At 44.9% G+C, this 23044-nt stretch overlaps 1 protein-coding gene across 1 annotated transcript; it reads left to right on the forward strand.

Moving 5' to 3' along the window:
- The first annotated feature begins 584 nt into the window (after nt 1–584).
- LOC135548158 (chondroitin sulfate proteoglycan 4-like) lies at nt 585–22276 on the forward strand. Its single transcript, XM_064977477.1, has 17 exons — nt 585–777; nt 2474–2637; nt 5670–5919; nt 6025–6453; nt 6750–8058; nt 8193–9288; nt 9396–9653; nt 9814–10053; nt 10323–10576; nt 10862–11084; nt 11236–11412; nt 15864–16062; nt 16309–16440; nt 17968–18143; nt 18306–18489; nt 18720–19213; nt 19384–22276. Exons 1-17 carry the CDS (start codon nt 693–695, stop codon nt 21031–21033), a joined length of 7320 nt encoding a protein of 2439 aa, XP_064833549.1. The 5' UTR covers nt 585–692; the 3' UTR covers nt 21034–22276.
- The last annotated feature ends 768 nt before the right edge of the window (nt 22277–23044 follow it).

A 23044-nucleotide genomic window follows, 5' to 3' on the forward strand; every position in this document is an offset into this window, starting at 1 on the left:
TGATATACTATTAACAAACTATTTTATTTCTTTCATCTGTAGTCGGGGAGAGTCCCGTTGAGACCAAGTCTCTTTTTACAAGGGAGCCTTTCATTACAAAGCATAAATTAATAAGTCAACACATGTAACATGTAGGTAAACGCACAATGTGTTTGAAGTTTCAAATTAGTTTTCTAAGAAAATTGTATTTGGAGAAAAGTTTAGGTTTATAGGTTTATTTGGTAAAAATATGTCGATGTATCATAGCTGCCATTAGGCGACCTGACAGGGCGGCGCTATAGTTCACGCCCCTCCTCTGACGTTATTTTGCGTGAAATCGTGACGGATGCACAGGTACACTTGGAAACTGGTTTTCACTCGTTACCACAGCCACAAAGTGAAACCTGTCTTTATCGTAAAGATGAATGATTTTTCTGTTGCTTTTTTTGGTTTTAGTTTTAGGTTAGGGTTAGGCATAAGGTTAGCAGTGTGGTTAAGGTTAGGTTTAAAATTATATTTTAAAACCATACATTGAAGAAATAGGCGGGGTTTGTGACTTTGTGACTGTGGTAATTAAGGACGACCCTGCACACTGGACTTTACACTCAAAGTTGGGAATGAGGGGGGTGAATGGTGGTACCGCCAGTAAAAACAATGGCATTTAAAAAGGTCCCAGATTTCTCTCTAAACGGAAAGTAATTAAAGAGTGAACTATGGAGACCTTCCTAATGTTATTAAACGAGTTGTTTCTCATCAAGCTTCTTCTTATGTTTCTCTCCAGCGGACAAGTGTTGGGAGGTAAAGTACAGAAAACCCGTGTAATTCTTTGTCCATATGAAAACTTCCTCTTGAATTTTTCATGAGAATGATACATTATGGTATGATAATATAATTAGCATCTATCTATTTAATTGTTGACTCATTTGTATTGTGCAATCTAGGCCAACTAGTCTACTGTATATGTGATTTTCTTTTATTGGCAGATTGTCTTGCATTTAGGGATTTTGACGTTTAGATAAAATCACATTTATTTGTTTGATTATAATAATACATTGCATGAAGCATTATTGTTATGTTGTCCTTATAAGAACAGAAGAAGGTGGCAGATGTATAATTCAAAGTGATGCAGTGTTATAGCAGGCAGATTAATATAAATCCAATTAGGTAAGGATCTATAAACGCGATAAGACCTCGTAGGAGGACACTGCCAGTGACACGATAACATAGGCTGCTACTATGTATTTGGAGCAGAAGTCTCCTGACAGTATGTCTTTTTCTATAGCTATTTGTGAATATATATATAAACTAGCATTACAGTTTTATTATAGTGTTATAACCACATAATTAAATATAATATTACATTGTATCGCCATGGTTCTACCATCTGATGCTTTTTCCATGGCTGACCAGATTTAGGTTTATAGTGTAAGTGAGTTGGAACTATCCAATATAGTGTTTCCCCAAATAGGCCTAGTCTATTCAATGGTAATGGGTTGCTTTGTGAGATGTCAACTGTGATTCTGACAATGATGCAACTAACTACTGAAAGAACAGCAGTCCTGACGTAGTAGACGACATGTTTTAGGTCAGCATTTGGAAAGTTGACCCGCCTGACCTCATTCACTACTATTATGGCACCTTGCCACTTGTGTTTTTCTCCTCACACTATTCAGTCTGGAATAATCAGATAAATACTAACTGACACCATTAGTTTGGCCTCACCTGACCCTTTTACTCTGGGAATCATAGGTCATTCACAAATATTCTCTACACACTCACTTTCCTTCCATGGGTATTTTGGTTCTTCCATCAATTGGGCCTCTGCTCCAGATATTCTGAATCTGAATGATGTCCTGACAGCAGCACAATCTGCCTAATTTTCCAGTTAGAACAATTCTCAGGGCATGAGAGTTTACATGAATTGAATTCAGATACAGCCAGTAAAGGTCACAGACACTTTGCATTAACAGCGAGCACTTAGTCCCTGTAGCAGGGACATCAATAAGTTAAATGGGATGCTGCCAAAGGGAAGACCTAATTTTGCTGCCTCAATAGGCTAAATGATTGTTGTTAGCATTCCCATGTGCTTTAAGAAAGGGAAAAACCAACAGGAACAAAGTTACTATAGTGTTTTATGCAAGTTAACAAATGCTGAATATCTACATTATAATGCTGAATATCTACAAATAATCTACATTATTTGTTGTTGGGTTCCCTAAAAAGAAAATGAGCAAGGAAGATTAGGCCTAATGCGTTGTTTTGCAGCATGACAAATAGGCTGCCCTTTGGCACCATTGGAATAGAATGGGTGGGGTGCAACCCACTATGATACAGAACTGCACATACAGAATTTATCTTCAGTGTATGGAAATAAACCCTGCAGAATACAGCAACGGGCTGTGACATGATTAGCACCTAGCTGAACCAAATCTTATTAATCCTAAATCTGATGACATCATATAGAATGATTTTTCAATCTGCTGTTTGTACACAGCCTCATTCTACGGGGATGGATATGTCCAGCTGAGGACTGTGGAGTTGTCCAGCCGAACGTCGCTTCATGTGCGCTTCCGCACCTCAAGTCACAGTGGACTACTTTTCATGGCTGCCGGGGAGACAGACTTCCTCCTGCTAGAGCTGCACTCTGGTCGCCTGCAGGTGAGAACACACCTTACAGATAAACAGACATGCCGTAGCTCAGAGATTGCAGGTGAGAACACACCTTACAGATAAACAGACATGCCGTAGCTCAGAGATTGCAGGTGAGAACACACCTGACAGATAAACAGACATGCCGTAGCTCAGAGATTGCAGGTGAGAACACACCTTACAGATAAACAGACATGCCGTAGCTCAGAGATTGCAGGTGAGAACACACCTTCCAGATAAACAGACATGCCGTAGCTCAGAGATTGCAGGTGAGAACACACCTTACAGATAAACAGACATGCTGTAGCTCAGAGATTGCAGGTGAGAACACACCTTCCAGATAAACAGACATGCTGTAGCTCAGAGATTGCAGGTGAGAACACACCTTCCAGATGAACAGACATGCTGTAGCTCAGAGATTGCAGGTGAGAACACACCTTCCAGATAAACAGACATGCCGTAGCTCAGAGATTGCAGGTGAGAACACACCTTCCAGATAAACAGACATGCTGTAGCTCAGAGATTGCAGGTGAGAACACACCTTACAGATAAACAGACATGCTGTAGCTCAGAGATTTCAGGTGAGAACACAGGTGAGAAATGACTAGGTAACCCTTTCCCCAAAAGGGTTTTATCTGGAATCTAAAAGGGGACAGCTGAAGAACCCTTTTGGAACCCTACTTTCTAAGAGTGTACCTACTGTCCAGACAACATTCTAAAGAGATCAGAAAATACTGTCACACCTCCCGAGCGGCACTGCAACGTTACTACAGACCAAGATTTCTTTCCCAGGCTGTCCCACAACCGACACAGCGTCGTCCGGGTTAGGGGAAGGTTTGGCTGGTGGGACTTTACTTGGCTCACCGTGCTCTAGCGACTCCTTGTGGCGGGCCGGGTGCCTACGGGGTGACCCCAATTGCCAGTTGAACAGAGTTTCCTCCGACACATTGGTGTGGTTGGCTTCCGGGTTAAGCTGGCGAGTGTTAAGGAGTGCGGTTAGGCAGGTCATGTTTCGGAGGATGCATGACTCCACTTCCGCCTCTCCTGAGCCCGTTGGGGTAAAATGCCCCCCCAATTTAAAAAAAAAATACTGTCACTGTAGAGATGACTCCAACAACATCAGTTCTGACCACTGTGATTACGTATAACTCAGTACTGCTCTTAGCACTTCTACTTTGGAGCACAGACAAGCCACAACAATAATTTTCTCTAGATTACAGATTGTGGACACCCCTTCAAATGATTATTTCAGCCACACCCGTTGTTGACAGGTGTATAAAACCGAGCACCAAGCCATGCAATCTTCATAAACAAACATTGGGAATAGAATTGCCTTACTGAAGTGGCACCGTCATAGCATTTCTGCCCTGCTAGAGCTTCCCCAGTCAACTGGAAGTGCTGTTATTGTGAAGTGAAAGCGTCTAGGAGCAACAACGGCTTAGCCGCGAAGTGGTAGGCCACACAAGCTCACAGAACAGGACCACCGAGTGCTGAAGTGCACCACGCTTAAAATCGTCTGTCCTGTGTTGCAACACTCACTACCGAGTTCCAAACTGCCTCTGGAAGCAACGTCAGCATAAGAACTGTTCGTTGGGAGCTTCATGAAATGGGTTTCCATAGCCGAACAGCTTCTAAAATCACCATGTGTAATGCCAAGCGTCGGCTGGAGTGGTTTAAAGCTCGTCGCCATTGGACTCTGGAGCAGTGGAAATGCGTTATCTAGAGTGAATCAGAGGAATAATGGTCTGGGGCTGTTTTTTCATGTTTTGGGCTAGGCCCCTTAGTTCCAGTGAAGGGATCAGTGTGGAATAACTTGACTGGCCTGCACAGAGCCCTGACCTCAACCCCATTGGAGACCTTTGGGATGAATTGGAGTGCCGACTACAAGCCAGGCCCAACATCAGTGCCTGACCTCACTAATGCTCTTGTGGCTGAATGGAAGCAAGTCCCCGCAGCAATCTTCCAACATCTAGTGGAAAGTCTTCCCAGAAGAGTGGAAGCTTTTATGGCAGCAAAGGGGGGACTAACTCCATATTAATGCCAATGATTTTGGAATTAAATGTTTGACCAGCAGGTGTCCACATACTTCTGGCCATGTAGTGTATATAGGCAGTTATTATCCTCAGAATGGCCAAAGGTTAAACCCAGAGGAAGGCTATGTTCCTATTGCTTTCATAGAAAAAAAGACCACCGTGAGTTTAAGGATTTACCACAGTCCCTGACAAGTTCATTCATGAATCTTTCTGGAAGAGACCACAGTCGGTTAAATGTTAGTATCTGCTGCAGCATGTAAGGTTATAGTTGATGTGTGGCTGTAAATGTGGTGGAATGGATTCAACCTGGCATCCTGCTTGTGAATGACCTCTACTTATGCTATGTCAGACAGAAATATGCGGAGGAGAACAACCTTGATGTGCTACTTTCCTGAACCCTTCTGTTGTTTGATGATTTTTGTCACAAATCTGTAATGTTCTTACAAAATAACCACCAACCACCAGTCTTTTGTTAATTAAAAAAATCATTTCTTGATATCTTCATCTCTCATTTACCCTTCCTTCATCTCTCCTTAATCTTTCCTTCATCTCTCCTTCATCTCTCCTTTATCACACCTTCATCTATCCTTTATCCCTCCCTCATCTCTCCTTCATCCCTCCCTCATCTCTCCTTCATCCCTCCTTCATCTCTCCTTCATCCCTCATTCATCTCTCCTTCGTCTCTCCTTTATCACACCTTCATCTCTCCTTGATCCCTCCTTCATCTCTCCTTTATCCCTCCTTCATCTCTCCTTTATCCCTCCTTCATCTCTCCTTCATCTCTCCTTTATCACATCTTCATCTCTCATTGATCCCTCCTTCATCTCTCCTTTATCCCTCCTTTATCCCTCCTTCATCCCTCCTTCATCTCTCCTTTATCTCTCCTTCATCACACCTTCATCTCTCATTGATCCTTCCTTCATCTCTCCTTTATCCCTCCTTCATCTCTCCTTTATCCCTCCTTCATCTCTCCTTCATCTCTCCTTTATCATTCTTTCTTTCTCTCAGGTTCAGTTGGATTTGGGATCAGGTGAGCGTACCCTCCGCTCTGAGAAGGGGGTTCATCTGAACGACTTGGCCTGGCACTCTGTGGAGCTCCAACACGACCAGCACAACGTCACTCTGTCGGTGGACCGCCACTCGCACACCAGCGTCAGGATCCCCGGGCCAGACCTGGACCTCAGTGTCCATGATGGGTTGTTCGTTGGTGGGACGGTTGGCCTGGACAAACCGTACCTCCATAGTGACGATGCCACAGGTTGGGTTAGAAGAAAAGTATTAGATTTAAGTTATAATCAATAACTATAAAGTATTATTTTTCTCTTCCTCCTGCTCCTCCTCCTCTTCCTCCTCCTCCTCCTAGGCTTCCGCGGCTGTGTTGACGAGGTGCTCTTCAACCAGCACAACTTGCTGTCCAGCCTGCGGCCCTACTCGGGATATAAGAGTGTCCATGAGGTGTCTCTGGGCTGCAGTTCTCAGTTTTCTGCAGGCGAAGACGACCCCATCAGCTTCTTCAGTTCCAGGGCGTACATGTCCCTGCCCCCGTGGGACGTCCCCCAGGAGGGGGTGTTGGAGTGTGAGGTACATACCTCCTCCGAAGAGGGGATTGTCCTGTACAGCTCTGCCCACCAGAGTGACTTTATTGCCATGGAGATCCAAGAGGGGACTTTGGTGGTTGTCGTTGGTAACGGCGGGACTAGGACGGAGCTGCACTCCCTCACGTACGTCAACAACCAGAAATGGCACCGGGTGAAACTACACTTGCTTCCTCACAGCCTGCAGCTGACTGTAGGTAAGGACAACCTGTACGGACCACGATGGAAACAAGTAGTAAACCTTTATTTTCTGTTGTCATTGTTGATTTTATATTCAGTGTATCCACTTGTGTGACTGGAATTGTATTTTTTGAGTTGTCAAATTAGGGCTAGGGTTAGGGTTAGGGCTAGGGTTAGGGTTAGGGTTACTGAATAGTTACAGTACTGTAGTTGGAATGTTGTTGACAGTTTGTTGAACATCTACTGAACATCTAAAAAGCATCTATTTGAGACTATTCAAATAAAGTGATCCCAATGAATTGTATCTTTCTAGGTGAGGAGATAGTCAACCACAGCCTAGGGGCTCATTCCAAGTCCTTGCAGCTCCGAGGCCCTCTCTACATGGGTGGTGTGGATGACAGATCACGTTTAGAAGCCAGGAAGGCCGGCCTACTGTCTTTCAATGGGAAGCGGCTGGCCGGTGGAGGATCCTTCAAAGGCTGTCTGAGAGACATCCGGGTCAATGCGCAGAGGATGGGGCTTCCCCACGCTGTAGTCACCAAAGACATATCTGTCGGCTGTGAATTTGAGAAGCTTCCAGAAGCAATCACCACCGTGAGCCCCACGGCTGTCCTCTCTGTCACCTTGCCACTAGTCCACCATAATGGATCGGACAGGGACAGGAAGAGGCCGGGTCAGAACTTTCTGGTTCTGAAAGACTTAGTGGTTCCAGAAGGTGGGAGGGCTCTGTTAGAATCTAAGCACATCAAGGTGAACCTAGAGTTCCGGAAGCTTGGAATCCGTCAGTCTCAGATTATGTTCCGTATTGAAGAGCAGCCTGTGCATGGCCAGCTGAGGCTTGATGTGGATCATTCAGACCAAAACGAGGATTGGACCTTCAGCATGCTGGACCTGTGGCACGGTAGAGTGATCTACGTCCATGGAGGCTCAGAAGACCCTCAAGACTTCTTCATGTTCTCTGTCTTTACCAACAGCAAGAAGGAGATCCCTTTTTACCTCAAGGGAAACAAACTACACCGCTTCAACATCAGCGTCACTCCCGTTAATGACGCTCCTGAGCTCAGCCTCCCTGAGGGAAGTCTCTTCATCCTCCTGGAGAACTCCAAACGTCACCTTAACACGGATGTTCTCAGAGCCACCGACCTGGACAGCAACTCCACAGACCTAGTGTTCACCGTACTGGGGAAGCATAATGCTGAAGCAGGCTTATTGGAGAAGCAGGACCACCCAGGGACGGCCATCACCACCTTCTCCCAACCCGACCTGGAGGAGGGGAAGGTCAGCTATGTGCACACGGGAGGGTTGGTGAGGAACTCCCGGATGGCTGTGAGGGTCAGTGATGGGGACAAGGTGAGCAACACAGTAGTACTAAGGATCATGGCTGTCCAGCTTGAGCACAAGGTGGCCAACAACACAGGGGTGGAGGTGGACCAGGGTGGGGCTGCTGTCATCAGCAGCCAACACCTGGCTATGCAGGTAAACGTTGTGAAGCAGGGCTTTGACATTCGCTATGACGTGGTGGAGGCACCTCGATATGGCGAGCTGCAGCGGCTGCACTCCAGCGGAGAGTGGAAGGCCACCTTTGTCTTCTCACAGAAGCTTCTGGAGAAAGAGCGCATCAGGTACCTAGCTGTGTTGTTTGATCTGTGTTTGTGTGCAATTGTCCATTGTTTTAACACCACGAGTTGAAGGAAATATTTACATTTTATTAAATAATTTAATGGACAATAAATATTTTATATTCGATTCTATTCAGGTACCTCAACACCTTCCAGGAGATCAGGACAAGCAATGTCACAGATCAGTTCAAATGCAGGGTCAGTGTGGGCTCAGCAGTGACTGATGAACTGGTTTTCCACATCACAGTGCGGTGGATCCACTTCAAGGTCACCAGGAGTAAGATGGAGGTCAGCGGTGTGAGGAAAGTCCTTAGCAACGAGGAGCTCCGTGTTGTCTCCAAGGGCTTAAAGCTCCATGACAGTGAACTTCACTTCAGAATGCTATCCCTGCCAAAGAAAGGACAGCTAGTGTTCAAAGACAAAGTCTTAATGAAAAACTCAACATTTAGCCAGAAGAACATATCTGACCACATGGTGAAATATGAGGTTACAGGTAGGCCTCATGAGGACACAAGGGACTCGTTTCGTTTCCAGGTGGTCTCCAAACACGCACATTCAGGGGGTTACGACTTCAGAATCAACATCAAGGCAGATGTTCATAGCCTGATCCTAACAAACAAAGGACTGTCCATCCTGGAAGGAGAAAGCAAGGTAATCACCAAGGATTTGCTGTTTGCTGAAACAGTCGGGGTCAAAGCAGCACTTTATACACTCACCAGCAGTCCTAAACATGGCAAGTTAAAGAGGATCAATCTCTCTAATTCTACATCTATTAACGATAACATCACGGCTTTCACCAATCAGGACATCGTAGAGGACCGCATCATGTATGTGCACGATGGCAGTGAAACCATGGAAGACGCGTTCACTTTCCACACCACCGTCGCCAAACACACCAAAGCACACAATCACAAACGCACACACTCCAAAAAAGAAAACACTCACACCATTGATGACATCTTCAACATCTCGATTGCCCTTGTCAATGACGAGAAACCGGTCCGCGTTGTGGACAAAGTTTTCCACGTGGCCAGGGGCAGGCAGAGGCTGCTGACGTTAGACGACCTGCGCTACCACGACGCTGACTCAGACTTTGATGACAGTCAGCTGGTCTACACTAGACGGGGAATCCCCATGGGCGACCTGGTCCTAGTAAACGACACAGACCACAAGTTATACCAGTTCAGCCAGGAGGACCTGCAGCAGAGGAGGGTGCTGTTCATCCACAGGGGGGTCAGTATGGAGTGAAATCAGTAACTTTTATTACACACACATACACACACACAGTTTTAAATATTGCTTTGTTACAGTTACGAATATTAAAGATTTCACTTCCATAGGTCAGCTTTGGACGCTTCGTCCTATTCGTGTCAGATGGGAAACACTACACATCCACACTGTTGGAGGTCATTGCCCAGGACCCCTACATCCAGGTGGAGAACAACACAGGCCTGCTGGTCCAGAAAGGCCATGTGGCCATCTTGGGTTCGGCCAACTTCAGTGTGTTTACAAACCTGGATGTCCGAGACGATGAGGAGGTGGTTTGCCAGGTCTTCCTCCCGCCGAGACACGGGTATCTGTTCCACAACAACGTTAAGGTAAAATCATTGAAATAGCACCAGCATTGTATTGTTTGTAATGTGCATGTTGTGATGTTGTTCATTTCATTTGACCTACGGCATCAATAAAAGTTCAATTCAATTCAAAGGCAGACCGGTTTAGTATTATTCAATTCAATTGATTCAATTCAATTTGAAGGTGGATCGTTTCACTCAGCATGATCTGAAGGTGGGCAGCGTTCAGTATCGCCATGATGACAGCATGAACCTGGCTGACTCCTTCAACTTCACGGTGAGCGTTAAAGAGGTGCGTCTGGACGCCAGCGTTGGGGTGAGAGTGTACCTGGAGAGCCACCAGCAGCCCCCCACTGTACTCTACAACCACATTGTAGTGGTGGAAGAGGGCAAGTCTGTCAAGATAAACAGAGGAGACCTGGAGGTGAGATACTACATTGAAGTTCCTTATTACAGGGCAGTTTTTCTGTTAAGAAGTTAAGAACCATGGGCTATCGCCACAAGTTTTAGTTATAAGGGACACAAGAACAGATCCCATTAACTTAACTGGGGTGTTTTATGCTTAGGAATAATACTATAATGAATTTACAAACATAGACACATTTACACATTACTTTTTTGTCTTGTAAAACACCACACTTCTCAAATACCACCAAATAGTCTAATCTCATTTCATCTCACCTCTGTTTTCAGGTGATCCATAAGGACAGCCTCCCCTCTGAGATAGTGTACAAGGTGAAGACGGCTCCATCCCAAGGGTTCCTCCGTAGGTCAACCCAGGGAGAGGACAATCCCTACCAGGGTACCAGAGAGGAGACCATCCACTCCTTCTCCCAGGAGGATGTCAACATGGGACACATCCAGTACCTCCAGGTGGATTCAGACCAGACCCACGACTCCTTCCTTCTGGACGCCTCCAACGGCATCACAGTGGTCCATGACATCAGGTAAGTAGATGATAGGCTGACCAGAAGTTCATGACACCAGGTAGGTAGATGACAGACTGACCAGAGGTTCATGACATCAGGTAGGTAGATGTCAGGCAGAACAGAAGCGGGGAGGTTGCCTGTTCAAACCAAAAATGTGAATTCCTCCCCATCCAGGCACCATGCACCGCGGCTGACACTGTGCCTCGACGTGTGTGTGTGTGTGTGTTGGGGTAAAAGGCAGAAGATTAGTTTCCATTCTAACCAAATGGACAATAAGCATCTCATTCTATTATATTCTGTCAGGGTCTCTGTGGACATCATCCCAATCCACATCCCTCTCAATGTCTTCAACGTGACCTTGGAAGAAGGGTCATCCACAGCCCTGACCAAGGAGGTCCTACAGGTCACCAACAGACACTTCTCTCAGGTTGACTTCTTCTATCATGTATCTGAGCCGCCAAGCCATGGTCATATTGAACACGCACGCATTCCTGGACTCTCTATTCCCTTCTTCACACGCAAACAGGTTAGCAAAAGGTCCAAGGTCATCTATGTTTTTATCTTCTTTAGGTGGAACATCTACCAGTAGGGGTTTAAAAAGAGTGTCTATACTGTGCAGATGGAAATATACTGGACAGATAGATTTCCTAACCTCCGGGTCATTTCTGTGATTTCAGGTGGATTCAGGGCATATTTATTATGTACACGATGGAAGTGATACACTGTCAGATAACTTCACCATTATCGCCAACGACACAGACACCAGAAAGCACAGCCAGCCCTGCATGGTGTTCGTCCATGTGACGCCTGTCAACGACGAGGCCCCAGTCATCACAGCCAACAGGATTCTAAGGGTGAGTTGTTGTTTGTATATAACACAATACTACTGTAGTAACAGATATGTGTAATAACAGAGATGGTAGGAACTTGAGAAACTGGCAAAAAAAAGTTATGTCAGTGTGTTTTAGCCTCATGATTCTGAGGAACAGGGTTTATAAGAAAATTATGTAATTGGCTCTATTTTGGGAGTGGTTAGGAAACTGTGTCACTGGTTGTTTGGCAACATCCGGTACATTTGAACCTCTGTCATGAAAAATAATTTAGCAAAGGCTTAGAGTTGAGAGTTTGCCACAACTTTGATCAAATAGTTGGAATTCCTGAGCCCCTCTTGACCTGTTGTTGCTGGATTTGAGTCCAATTGAGTTATTTTGTTGTTCAAATGTATGAGCCACAGTGTAACATTTACATCCTTGTGACTTCAAATATAAGAATCTGGTATTTTGAACATTCAGTCTATAAGAGTGCACTAATTTCCTCTTCTGGTATTTTTGATGTACCTTAATCTGTCCACCAGGACATCACTCTCAGTGGTGGGATCAGACACCAACCAACCGTCATGACATACTGTAGGTCAGTGGTTCCCAATTAGGGGTACTTGGCTTATCCACAGGGGGTACTTGAGAAGAGTCATGAGACCATAGGCCTACTGTTATAATGCACATGAGGGGGTACTTAAAACCCTTAAGGTCGATGTGCCCGTGGAAATCTAAATAGCGTAATATAAAAATCCCCATAAAAATCTGTCAATTTACACTAGAGATGTATGTTTTTTTTGCATTAGATCCACTTCCGCATCTGCAGTGAAAGGTGAGAGAGCTAGAGCGGTGTTTATCAGACCATGACACATCCAGAAAATCGGTCTTCTCACAAAATCGTCTGTAGCGTCCGAATGGTTTGGCCTAGAAACTATCATGTTTTGCTCTACGACCCACACAAGCGTCTTGGGACTCGTCTGAAGTCGGTACAGCCGATCTGCCAACTTCTGTCGGTAGTTTCCGAACAGTTGGGGCTACACACAAATATGACCCGTCTGTGAAAGGTGAGACTCTCTGAACACGTACATCTTTTGCTCTATTATGTCCACAGGCCTCACAAGACTTGTCTGAAGGTCCCCCGGTACCAGTTGAAAAGATTTATGGAAGTACAGTACCAGTCAAAGTTTAGACACACCTACTCATTCAAGGGTTTTTCTTTATGTTTACTATTTTCTACATTGTAGAATAATTAATCATTAACACATATGGAATCATGTAGTAACCAAAAAGGTGTGTTAAACAAATCAAAATATATTTTACATTTGAGGTTCTTCAAAGTTGCCACGTTTTGCCTTGATGACAGCTTTGCACACTCTTAGCATTCGCTCAACCAGCTTCATGAGGAATGCTTTTCCAGCAATCTTGAAAGGAGTTCCAACATATGCTGAGCACTTGTTGGCTGCTTTTCCTTTACTCTGCAGTCCAACTCATCCCAAACCATTTCAATTGGGTTGAGATCGGGTGATTGTGGAGGCCAGGTAATCTGATGCAGCTCTCCATCACTCTCCTTCTTGGTCAAATAGCCCTTACACAGCCTGGAGGTGTGTTGGGTCATTGTCCTGTTGAAAAACAAATGATAGCACAAACCAGATGGGATGGCGTATCACTGCAGAATGCAGTGGAAACCATGCTGGTTAAGTGTGCCTTGAATTCTAAATAAATCACAGACAGTGTCACCAGCAAAGCACCCCCACACCATCACACCTCCTCCTCCATGCTTCACGGTGGGAACCACACATACAGAGATCATCCGGTCACCTACTCTGCATCTCACAAAGACACAACAGTTGGAACCAAAAATATTAAATTTGGACTCATCAGACCAAAGGACAGATTTCCACCGGTCAAATGTCCATTGCTCGTGTTTCTTGGCCCATGTAAGGCTCTTCTTCTTATTGGTGTCGTTTAGTAGTGGTTTCTTTGCAGCAATTAGACCATGAAGGCCTGATTCACGTAGTCTCCTCTGAACAGTTGATGTTGAGATGTGTCCGTTACTTAAACTCTGTGAAGCATTTATTTGGGCTGCAATTTCTGAGGCTGGTAACTAATGAACTTATCCTTTGCAGCAGAGGTAACTCTCGGTCTTCCTTTCTTGATGGTTTTTGTGACTGCTCTTGAAGAAACTTTCAAAGTTCTTGAAATTTTCCAGACTGACTTACCTTCATGTCTTAAAGTAATGATGGACTTTCATTTCTCTTTGCTTATTTGAGCTGTTCTTGTCAGAATATGGACATGGTCTTTTACCAAATAGGGCTATCTTCTGCATACCACCCCTACTGATTGGCTCAAACACATTAACCTCTCTTGGGTAGGGGGCAGTATTTTCACCTCTGGATGAAAAGTGTGCCCAAAGTAAACTGCCTGTTACTCAGGCAGAAGCTAGGATATGAATATAGTTGGTAGTTTTGGATAGAAAACACTCTGAAGTTTCTAAAACTGTTAAAATTAGTCTGTGAGTATAACAGACCTCATATGGCAAGACGAAAACCTGAGAAAAATCCAACCAGGAAGTGGGAAATCTTTTTGTAGTTTTTCAAGTGATTGCCTATCCAATATCCAGTGTAAATGGGGTCAGATTGCACTTCCTAAGGCTTCCACTGGATGTCAACAGTCTTTAGAAAGTTGTTTCAGGCTTTTATTGTGAAAAGGGAGAGAATAAGACCACTCACAGTAAGTGGCTCAGCTGAAAGCCATGAGTTGTTTATCACGCGCGGCCGTGAGCGCAAGCTCCGTTCTCTTTCCTTTCTAATGACAACGGAATTGTCCGGTTGGAATATCATTGAAGATTTATGATATAAAAATCCTAAAGATTGATTATATACATCGTTTGACATGTTTCTACAAACTATAATGGAACTTTTTTGACTTTTCGTCTGGACTTAGTGCCCGCACTTTGTGCATTTGGATTACTCAAATCAAAAGGAAGTATTTGGACATAAATATGGACTTTATCGAACAAAACAAACATTTATTGTGGAACTGGGATTCCTGGAAGTGCATTCCGATGAAGATCATCAAAGGCAAGTGAATATTTATAACGCTATTTCTGACTTTTGTTGACTCCACAACATGGCAGGTATCTGTATGGCTTGTTTTGGTGGCTGTACTCAGATTATCGCATGATATGCTTTCGCCGTAAAGCTTTTTTGAAATCTGACACAGCGGTCGCATTAAGGAGAAGTTCATCTTTAATCCTATGTATAACACTTGTATCTTTCATCAACCTTTATGATTAGTATTTCTGTAATTTGATGTGGCTCTCTGCAAAATCACCGGATGTTTTGGAGGCAAAGCATTACTGAACATAACCCGCCAATGTGAACTGAGATTTTTGGATAAATATGAACTTTATCGAACAAAACATACATGTATTGTGTAACATGAAGTCCTATGAGTGCCATGTGATGAAGATCATCAAAGGTTAGTGATTCATTTTATCTTTATTTCGGCATTTTGTGACACCTCTCTTTGGCTGGAAAATGGCTGTATGTATTTTTGTGACTAGGCGCTGACCTAACATAATCGCATGGTATGCTTTCGCTGTAAACCCTTTTTGAAATCGGACACTGTATAATAGTTGTATGTTTGAGGAATTTTAATTATGAGATTTCTGTTGTTTGAATTATGCACCCTGCAATTTCACTGGATGTTGGTCAGGTGGGACGCTACCGTCCCACGTAGCCTAGAGAGTTAAGAAGGAAAGAAATTCCACAAATTAACTTTTAACCAGGCACACCTGTTAATATAAATACATTCCAGGTGACTACCTCATGAAGCTGGTTGAGAGTGTTCAAAGCTGTCATCAAGTTAAAGGGTGGCCACTTTGAAGAATCTCAAATCTAAAATATATTTTGATTTGTTTGACACTTTTTTGGTTACTACATGATTCCATATGTGTTATTTCATAGTTTTGATATCTTCACTATTATTCTACAATGTAGAAAATAGTAAAAAAAAGAAAAACCCTTGAATGAGTACATAGGTGTGTCCAAACTTTTGACTGGTACTCTATATATGGAGACAGTTTAGCACCAAAAATAAGGGGTTAAATACATGTAAAAAAAGAAATATATACAAATGTTTCCTGATCTTTCTTATATCTCTCAGATATAAGACAGACATTTCAGAACAAACATCCTTTAGATTTTTTGGGTACAAATTTTTCATCAAATTATTATTATTATTTGTATTCTTCTTACAATTCAAAATCAAATAGCAAACATATCCTTGGTATGACCTTGGTGGTATAGTAACCAATAAAGGTTGGGAACCACTGCTGTAGGTTGCGGTACAATACGATGGTAGAATATTCATAGAATTTCCATGTTTGACAGAAATCTTTTCAATTCTCAATCGGTTTCTTTCTGCTTGTTTTGCTTGTCCTCTTCTCTACCTGTAACTGTCCTCTTCTCTACATGTCCCCTTTACAGGTATGGGTGAACTCAGTCACAGAGATCAGTGTAGATGACCTGAGTGCTGAGGACAGTGACTCTCCACCGGAGGACCTAGAGTTCATCGTGACCCCGCCTAGTAACGGTCACCTGGCCCTGAAGAGTGCCCCCTCCAGACACATCCTCAACTTCACCCAGACACACACCCTCCACGGACAGCTGGTGTTTGTCCACAGTGGTGAGACTATGAATACTGGATAGTAGATATCAATAGGAGGTAGCTGCTCTTACAGAATAGAAGGTTAGTAGCACTGAAGGGTGCCATCAAAATGCTGGAGATGCAAGTGGACAATATACGACATGCAAGTTAGACATACAAGTCATATCCCTGTTCTGGTGCTTTATAAGGGTTATAACCACAGACATATGCACAGTAGTATATCTAACGACCAGAAGCATTAAGACAGACTTTTGTTCCTTGCAGGTGCCTTGTCGGGAGGTTTCCACTTCCAGGTCAATGATGGGGTGAACTTTGCCCCCCGACAGATCTTCAGCACCACGGCACGCTCCCTGGTCCTCAGCCTGGAGCGGAACCACGCCCTCACAGTGTTCCCAGGTAACAGTAACTAGATACACTGAGTATAAGAACACCGGTCCAAATCTGCAACACTGCTGGGTTTTTCACACTCAAAAGATTCCTATGTGCATAAAAAATGATCCACCATCCAAAGGACATCCAGCTAACTTGACACAACTGTGGGAAGCAATAGAGTCAACATGGGCCAGAATTCCTGTGCAACGCTTTCAAACACCTTGTAGAGTCTACGCCCTGACGAATTGAGGCTGAGGGCAAAAAGGGGGAGGGGATGCAACTCAATATTAGGAAGGTGTTCCTAATGTTTGGTATACTCAGTGTATATAGATTTTGAACTAAGCCCTCACAGTGTTCCCAGGTAACAGTAACTAGATATATTGAACATGAACCAGTTATGCTGTTCCCAGGTAACGTAACAGAAAATATAACTATAGCCACCCCCTACACCATAATCAGAATAAAGGGTATTGTCCTAAAGAGGAAAATCTTGGTACAGTTCACAAAGTGAATATATAAAACATATAGAACACCCCCCTCCCCCACCGCCGCCGCCACCTGCATTAGCCTCATTGTCTAGCCTGGTCCCAGATCCGTCTGTGCTGTCTTGCCAACCCTTTTGGTGTTTCGCATGACAATGACCATAGGATTTGTCAAGGCAGCACAAACAGATCTGGAACCAGGCTAGTAAACCCCTAGTCTTTCTGCTGCAGTATAAAGTCATTCTCAGCCTGTACTGAATCAGGGGCGGCAGGGTAGCCTAGTGGTTAGAGTGTTGGACTAGTAACCGAAAGGTTGCAAGTTCGAATCCCCGAGCTGACAAGGTACATGGTGCCAGCTACCTGAATCAGATGATCATGGTGCCAGCTGCCAGCCTGTATTGATCATGGTGCCAGCTGCCAGTCTGTAAATCAGATGATCATGGTGCCAGCTGGCTAAGTTGCTAAGGAACTTAATCATACTTAACATTATGCCTCCTGGCCAGAGGCCTGGTTTATCAAGATCATAGGATAACGGAGGTGGCATATACAGAAAGGTGATTCAATCGCCCTTGAGACCATGCTACCAGTACGGTATCTTCCAAGATAATGATGTCTAGAGAGCTCCATGTAACACCCCACCTGAAAAAAACATGCAATAGCTACTTAGACTGCCTGTCTCTGTCCTGGTTATGTTTGTAATACTGCAATGTCCTTGTAGTTACAACAGACAATGAAGTTTGTACAACCTGCCGATCATGTCTTTCATAGTTACAACTTGTAGTTACAACAGAAGTTTGTAGTCTACAACATGTCAATCTTTTATTTATAACAGACAACAGACAAGACGTTTGTACAACATGTCACTCATGTCGTTTATAGTTACAACAGAAGTTTGTACAACATGTCTTTCCCCAAACAAAGACGTCCGATCATCGGTGTATTTTTTGGTGTAAAGTAGTGCAGAAGGTACGTTTGTTTAGCGATCGGAAAGAGGTGTCCAGAGAATCTGGTCACGCAGCTACTGCAGGTTTTTATCCCTACTAAACACGGTCCTGTTTTTTCTCTGCAGGCTCTGTGAATACCATCTCTCAGAATAACCTTCTGGTGGTAACCAACGACAACGGTGACATGGGAGGGAACCACTCCATCCTTTACAATGTTACCAGTCCTCCAAAGCTGGGGAGACTGGTCAGAAAACAGACAGACAACTCTACTGCAGAGATCTCCTCCTTCACACAAGACATGGTAATGCAATATCACTTCTTAGAGACACAGTTTTATTTATGTTTGGCACAGTTATGTTTACTTTAGAAGACACATTTTAAGAGAGTCTTTGCAACAATAACTTGGATTTTGAAGTTAAAATATCCCTATATTTCTTGTTTCTCTGTTGTCCTGTTATTTTAGGTGAATGAGGGTTTGATTAGTTATGACCAAAACCATCCTGAATCGTTGGGATGGATGACTACAGACTCCTTCACTTTCACAGTGTCTTCATCCCCTGTCTCTCTGCAACCTCAAGTCTTCAGCATCCATATCTCCTATGAGCATGCTCCTGCAGAGCGCAACACCATCCTCACTGCTAACACTGGTGGGTCAGTTAGTCTGTGTTGCTGTTAGACAGACAGACAGACGAAGGCTCTACTGGACTCTTGACAGTAGTATTCCCAGCTAACCTACCCTGCAGAATACAATCACTAGTCAAAAACCTCAAGTTAAACTTTTGAATTTATTCTTATTTGCAATGACAATCCTGATATTTATGAATGTTCAATAAAAGTGGTTTGTTTATGTGTGTATGTTGTTCTTCTCTGTTACCAGGTGCTGTTGTGACTGAAGGTGGCAGAGTGGTGATTGACAAGATGCAGCTGGATTCCTCTAACCTGCTGGGCAAGCTGTTGGAACCCCAGCGACGTTCCTACGAGGTCTGGTACCACGTCACCTCTCTACCCCAGCACGGCATAATCACAGTGGGAGAACGCAACCTGACCAGCGCCAAACCCAACTTCTCCCAGTTCATCCTGGATAAGCTTGGAATCACATACCAGCACGACGACTCCGAGACGACCCAGGACTTCTTCACCTTTGAGGTTTGGCTGAACCGTAAGGGCCAGCCTCCCCAGAGACCCTCAGAGCCCAGCCTGATAGTAACAGAGTCGTTTGACCTCACAGTGACCCCTGTCAATGACCAGCCACCCCTGCTCCGGACCAAGGCCCCCAGTCTGAGGCTGGTGCAGGGGGACACTGTGGTCATCAGCCCTGAGAACCTCCTGGTGGAAGACCTGGACACCCCTCCAGAAGAGATCCATTACAAGGTCTTCTTCATGTCATCTTTTACCGTCCTTTACAGGGCTCACAACCCCGTTTACACCTTTACTTGTTGTTGTCATTTTTACAGTAATTCTGTTTTCCCTCCTTACTTTTTTCTGTGAGTTGTTGAGACACGTCTGTGAAATACATTGACGTTTTATTTAATTTGATTTAGGTGATCAGCAAACCCAACAATGGCTTCCTGTCTCTAGGAGAACAGCTGAATGAGACAGTGTCTGCCTTCTCCCAGGCGGACATCAACCATGGCAGAGTCCACTTCGTCCAGGACAGAGAACCCTCTTCAGGGGTGTTCTACTTCAGTGTGACTGATGGGTTCCACCGGCCGCTATACAAGCTCTTCAACCTGGAGGTCACTGCAGCAACCGTCTCCATGGTGAACAACACAGGATTGAGGCTGGTGCAGGGTCAGACAACCGCTACATTGACAACAGAACACCTGGCTGCAGAGATCAATGGTAGACACAGTGTGACGATTCACTATAGAGTGACCACACCACCACACCACGGCAGTCTCCTCATGTCCGACCTGCCAGTCAGTGAGTTTAACCAAGAGGACCTTCACTCATGCAGACTGTCCTATCACATGACGGACCTCACCTCCTCCTCAGACAGCTTTGAGTTCACAGTCTCGACACCGGAGAGCAACATGACCGCTCAGATGTTCAATGTCACGGTCCGACCGCTCATCCATTTCAGCGAGCGTGTCCTGATCCCGAGTGGCATCGCCGTGAAACTGAGGAAGGTCTATCTGGACGCCACAGACCTCGCCACACTCAGCGGCAGTGACCCTGTCTTCCACATCCTGTCACCGCCCAAACACGGCAAGCTGGTCAAGGTGACCTTTGACCTATCGGACGGCGCCAATCACTCGGTGGAGTCGTTTACCTTCCGGGACGTGGTGCAGGGCAGGGTGGCCTTACAGGAGACCCTGGTACAACAAAGACACAGCAACAACATCGCCGATCAATCAACATCTTTACTGTCCCAACTAGGGACTGCCGACAACAACACAACAGAGATCCATGTGTCCATGCTCAATGACTCCTTTTCATTCCTTCTGAGGGCGGATAATGTTCAGCCGGCTGTAGGAGAGTTTTTATTCACCATCGTGCCATACAAAGAGAGTTTGAACCACACGACCAGGTCACCTGGGCGCAATCAAACCACAGGCGGCAGAGGGACTACAATCCACTCTGCAACCCACCCTCACATCACAAACCACAAGACCCACAACAAGACCCTACAGAAGCAGTTCAAAGCCCGTCACCACTGGGGGAACCAGACCCACGGAGGTCACCCCATGATCCCCACCGTCCCTGGAAACACCCATGGGAAACACAACATCCACGGCCCCCACAGAATCACCCCAGTTCGGGGAGAGTCCCTGCCCCGGCCGGCCTCCGACCCCCTGCTGCTCATCCTGCCCTTCCTGGCCTGCCTGCTGCTCATCGTCATCCTGGTGGTCCTGATCCTGGTGCTGCGCCACCGCAGGGAGAAGAGGGCCTTATCTAGAGGGCTCATCCAGGAGCTGGCGGCTGCAGCCGGAGATGGAGGCCCAGAGGGGAGCCCCTACCTGGGCAGACCGGAGAGGAGCATTGCGGTCCCCTCAGTGGTGGTGACTCCGCTGCTGGGCCCTAATAGTTGCCCCGGTACTCCGGTCCTCAATGTGCTGCGTAGGGGAACGCTGGCTCCACGTGACCCGTGTCTGCTGCTCTGGGCGGTAGACGCTGTTCCTGATATGGTACAGGCCCAGCAATGTCAACACCCCGAGCCCACTCTGAGAGACAACCAGTACTGGGTGTAATTGATCCACAGCTCATACCCCTACATTGAAACAGAGATACTAACTCAACTTTATACTATTGAGTAACTATAGAGTACCCCCACTCCTACTCTGAGAGACAACCAGTACTGGGTGTAATTGATCCACAGCTCATACCCCTACATTGAAACAGAGATACTAACTCAACTTTATACTATTGAGTAACTATTGAGTACCCCCACTCCTACTCTGAGAGACAACCAGTACTACTTCTGATTGAACCCATACATACCCTGAAACACAGAGACTTGGTTTAACCTTGCACCCAATATACTGTAACTATTGACTACTGATGTTTGCAATGTTGGTGCTGTTTGCTGGTTTCATTGTGAACTTGATTTTGGGTCCTTATATAGAAAGTTCTTAATTGGTTCTACAATTCACCCTGTTACAATGTTTTATTTGTGGCAGCTTACTATTTTACTTTGGTTTTATTGGGATTTTATATTTTATACGTTATTTGACCAATTAGTTTTGCGAAAAGATGTTTCATTATAACTTTTCACAATGGCTTCAAAAACCTGTCCGTTTTTTTTCAGACCAGTAAACTGTTTATTTTTTTAGTGTAGTTGGATAATTCTATTACAGTATTTATGCTTCCTGTTTTATAAAAGATGTATGTTTCAGTTTGTGGTTACACTATGTAGTTTACATTAATCTGACTAACGTAGCAATGTACTGTACATACACATCTGCTTGTAGCTTGAAACAGGAACTGAGACTACATTAGATCTGTTTTCAAGAAGGTGCCTTTAGTTTGAATGCAGTCAGTCAGCCATGATGTTGTTGTCACGCCCTGGTCTTAGTATTTTGTGTTTTCTTTATTTATTTGGTCAGGCCAGGGTGTGACATGGGTTTTGGTATGTGGTGTGTTTTTGTCTTGGGGTTTTTCACAGTGTCTCGTTCTGACCTTTATTTCCTTCGTTTTGTCTTTATTTAGTATGGTCAGGGCGTGAGTTGGGTGGGCAGTCTATGTTTGTTTGTTCTATATTTTGGGTATTTCTATGTTCGGCCTAGTATGGTTCTCAATCAGAGGCAGGTGTCATTAGTTGTCTCTGATTGAGAATCATACTTAGGTAGCCTGGGTTTCACTGTGTGTTTGTGGGTGATTGTTCCTGTCTCTGTGTTTGCACCAGATAGGACTGTTAGGGTTTTCACATTTCTTGTTTTATGTAGTCAGTTGTTCATGTGTACATTACGTATTAAAAAGAACCTTTGACACTTACCACGCCGCATATTGGTCCTCTGATCCTTTTCGCCTCTCCTCTTCGGAAGAAGAAGGAAATCCCTTACACACAGGTATTGGGATTGTAGCTTAGTGGGGTTTTCTAGCTTAGTCTATGGCTGTCTGAAGTGGTTCTCAATCAGAGGCAGGTTTTTATCGTTGTCTCTGATTGGGAACCATATTTAGGCAGCCATATTCTTTGAGTGTGTCGTGGGTGATTGTCCTTGTTCCTGTCTTGTGTTAGTTTGCACCAGTTTAGGCTGTTTCAGTTTTCACGTTACGTTTATTGTTTTGTATTGATTCGTGTTTCCTTTGTTTTTCATTAAACATGAATCTCAATAGCCTCACCGCATTTTGGTCCGACTCTCCTTCGCATAAAGAAAACCATTACAGAATCACTCACCAAAACAGGACCAAGCGGCGTGACAACAGGCAACAGCGGCGCAATGAGGAATGGACATGGGACGATGTTTTGGATGGCAAGGGTTGCTACACATGGGAGGAGATCCTGGCGGGAAAGGATCGCCTTCCATGGGAACAGGTGGTGGCAGCGAGGAGAGCAGAGGCAGCCGGAGAGAGGAGCCGGCGATATGAGGGAACACGGTTGGCAAGAAAGCCCGGGAGTCAGCCCCAATAATTTCTTGGGGGGAGGCTCACAGGGAGCATGGCGACGCTAGGTAGGAGACCTACGCCAACTTCCTGTGCTTACCGGGGGGCTAGAGAGACCGGGCAGGCACCGTGTTATGCTGTGGTGCGCACGGTGTCCCC

The sequence above is a fragment of the Oncorhynchus masou genome, chromosome 11 (genome assembly GCF_036934945.1).
Source record: "Oncorhynchus masou masou isolate Uvic2021 chromosome 11, UVic_Omas_1.1, whole genome shotgun sequence".
NCBI classification, from domain to species: domain Eukaryota; kingdom Metazoa; phylum Chordata; class Actinopteri; order Salmoniformes; family Salmonidae; genus Oncorhynchus; species Oncorhynchus masou.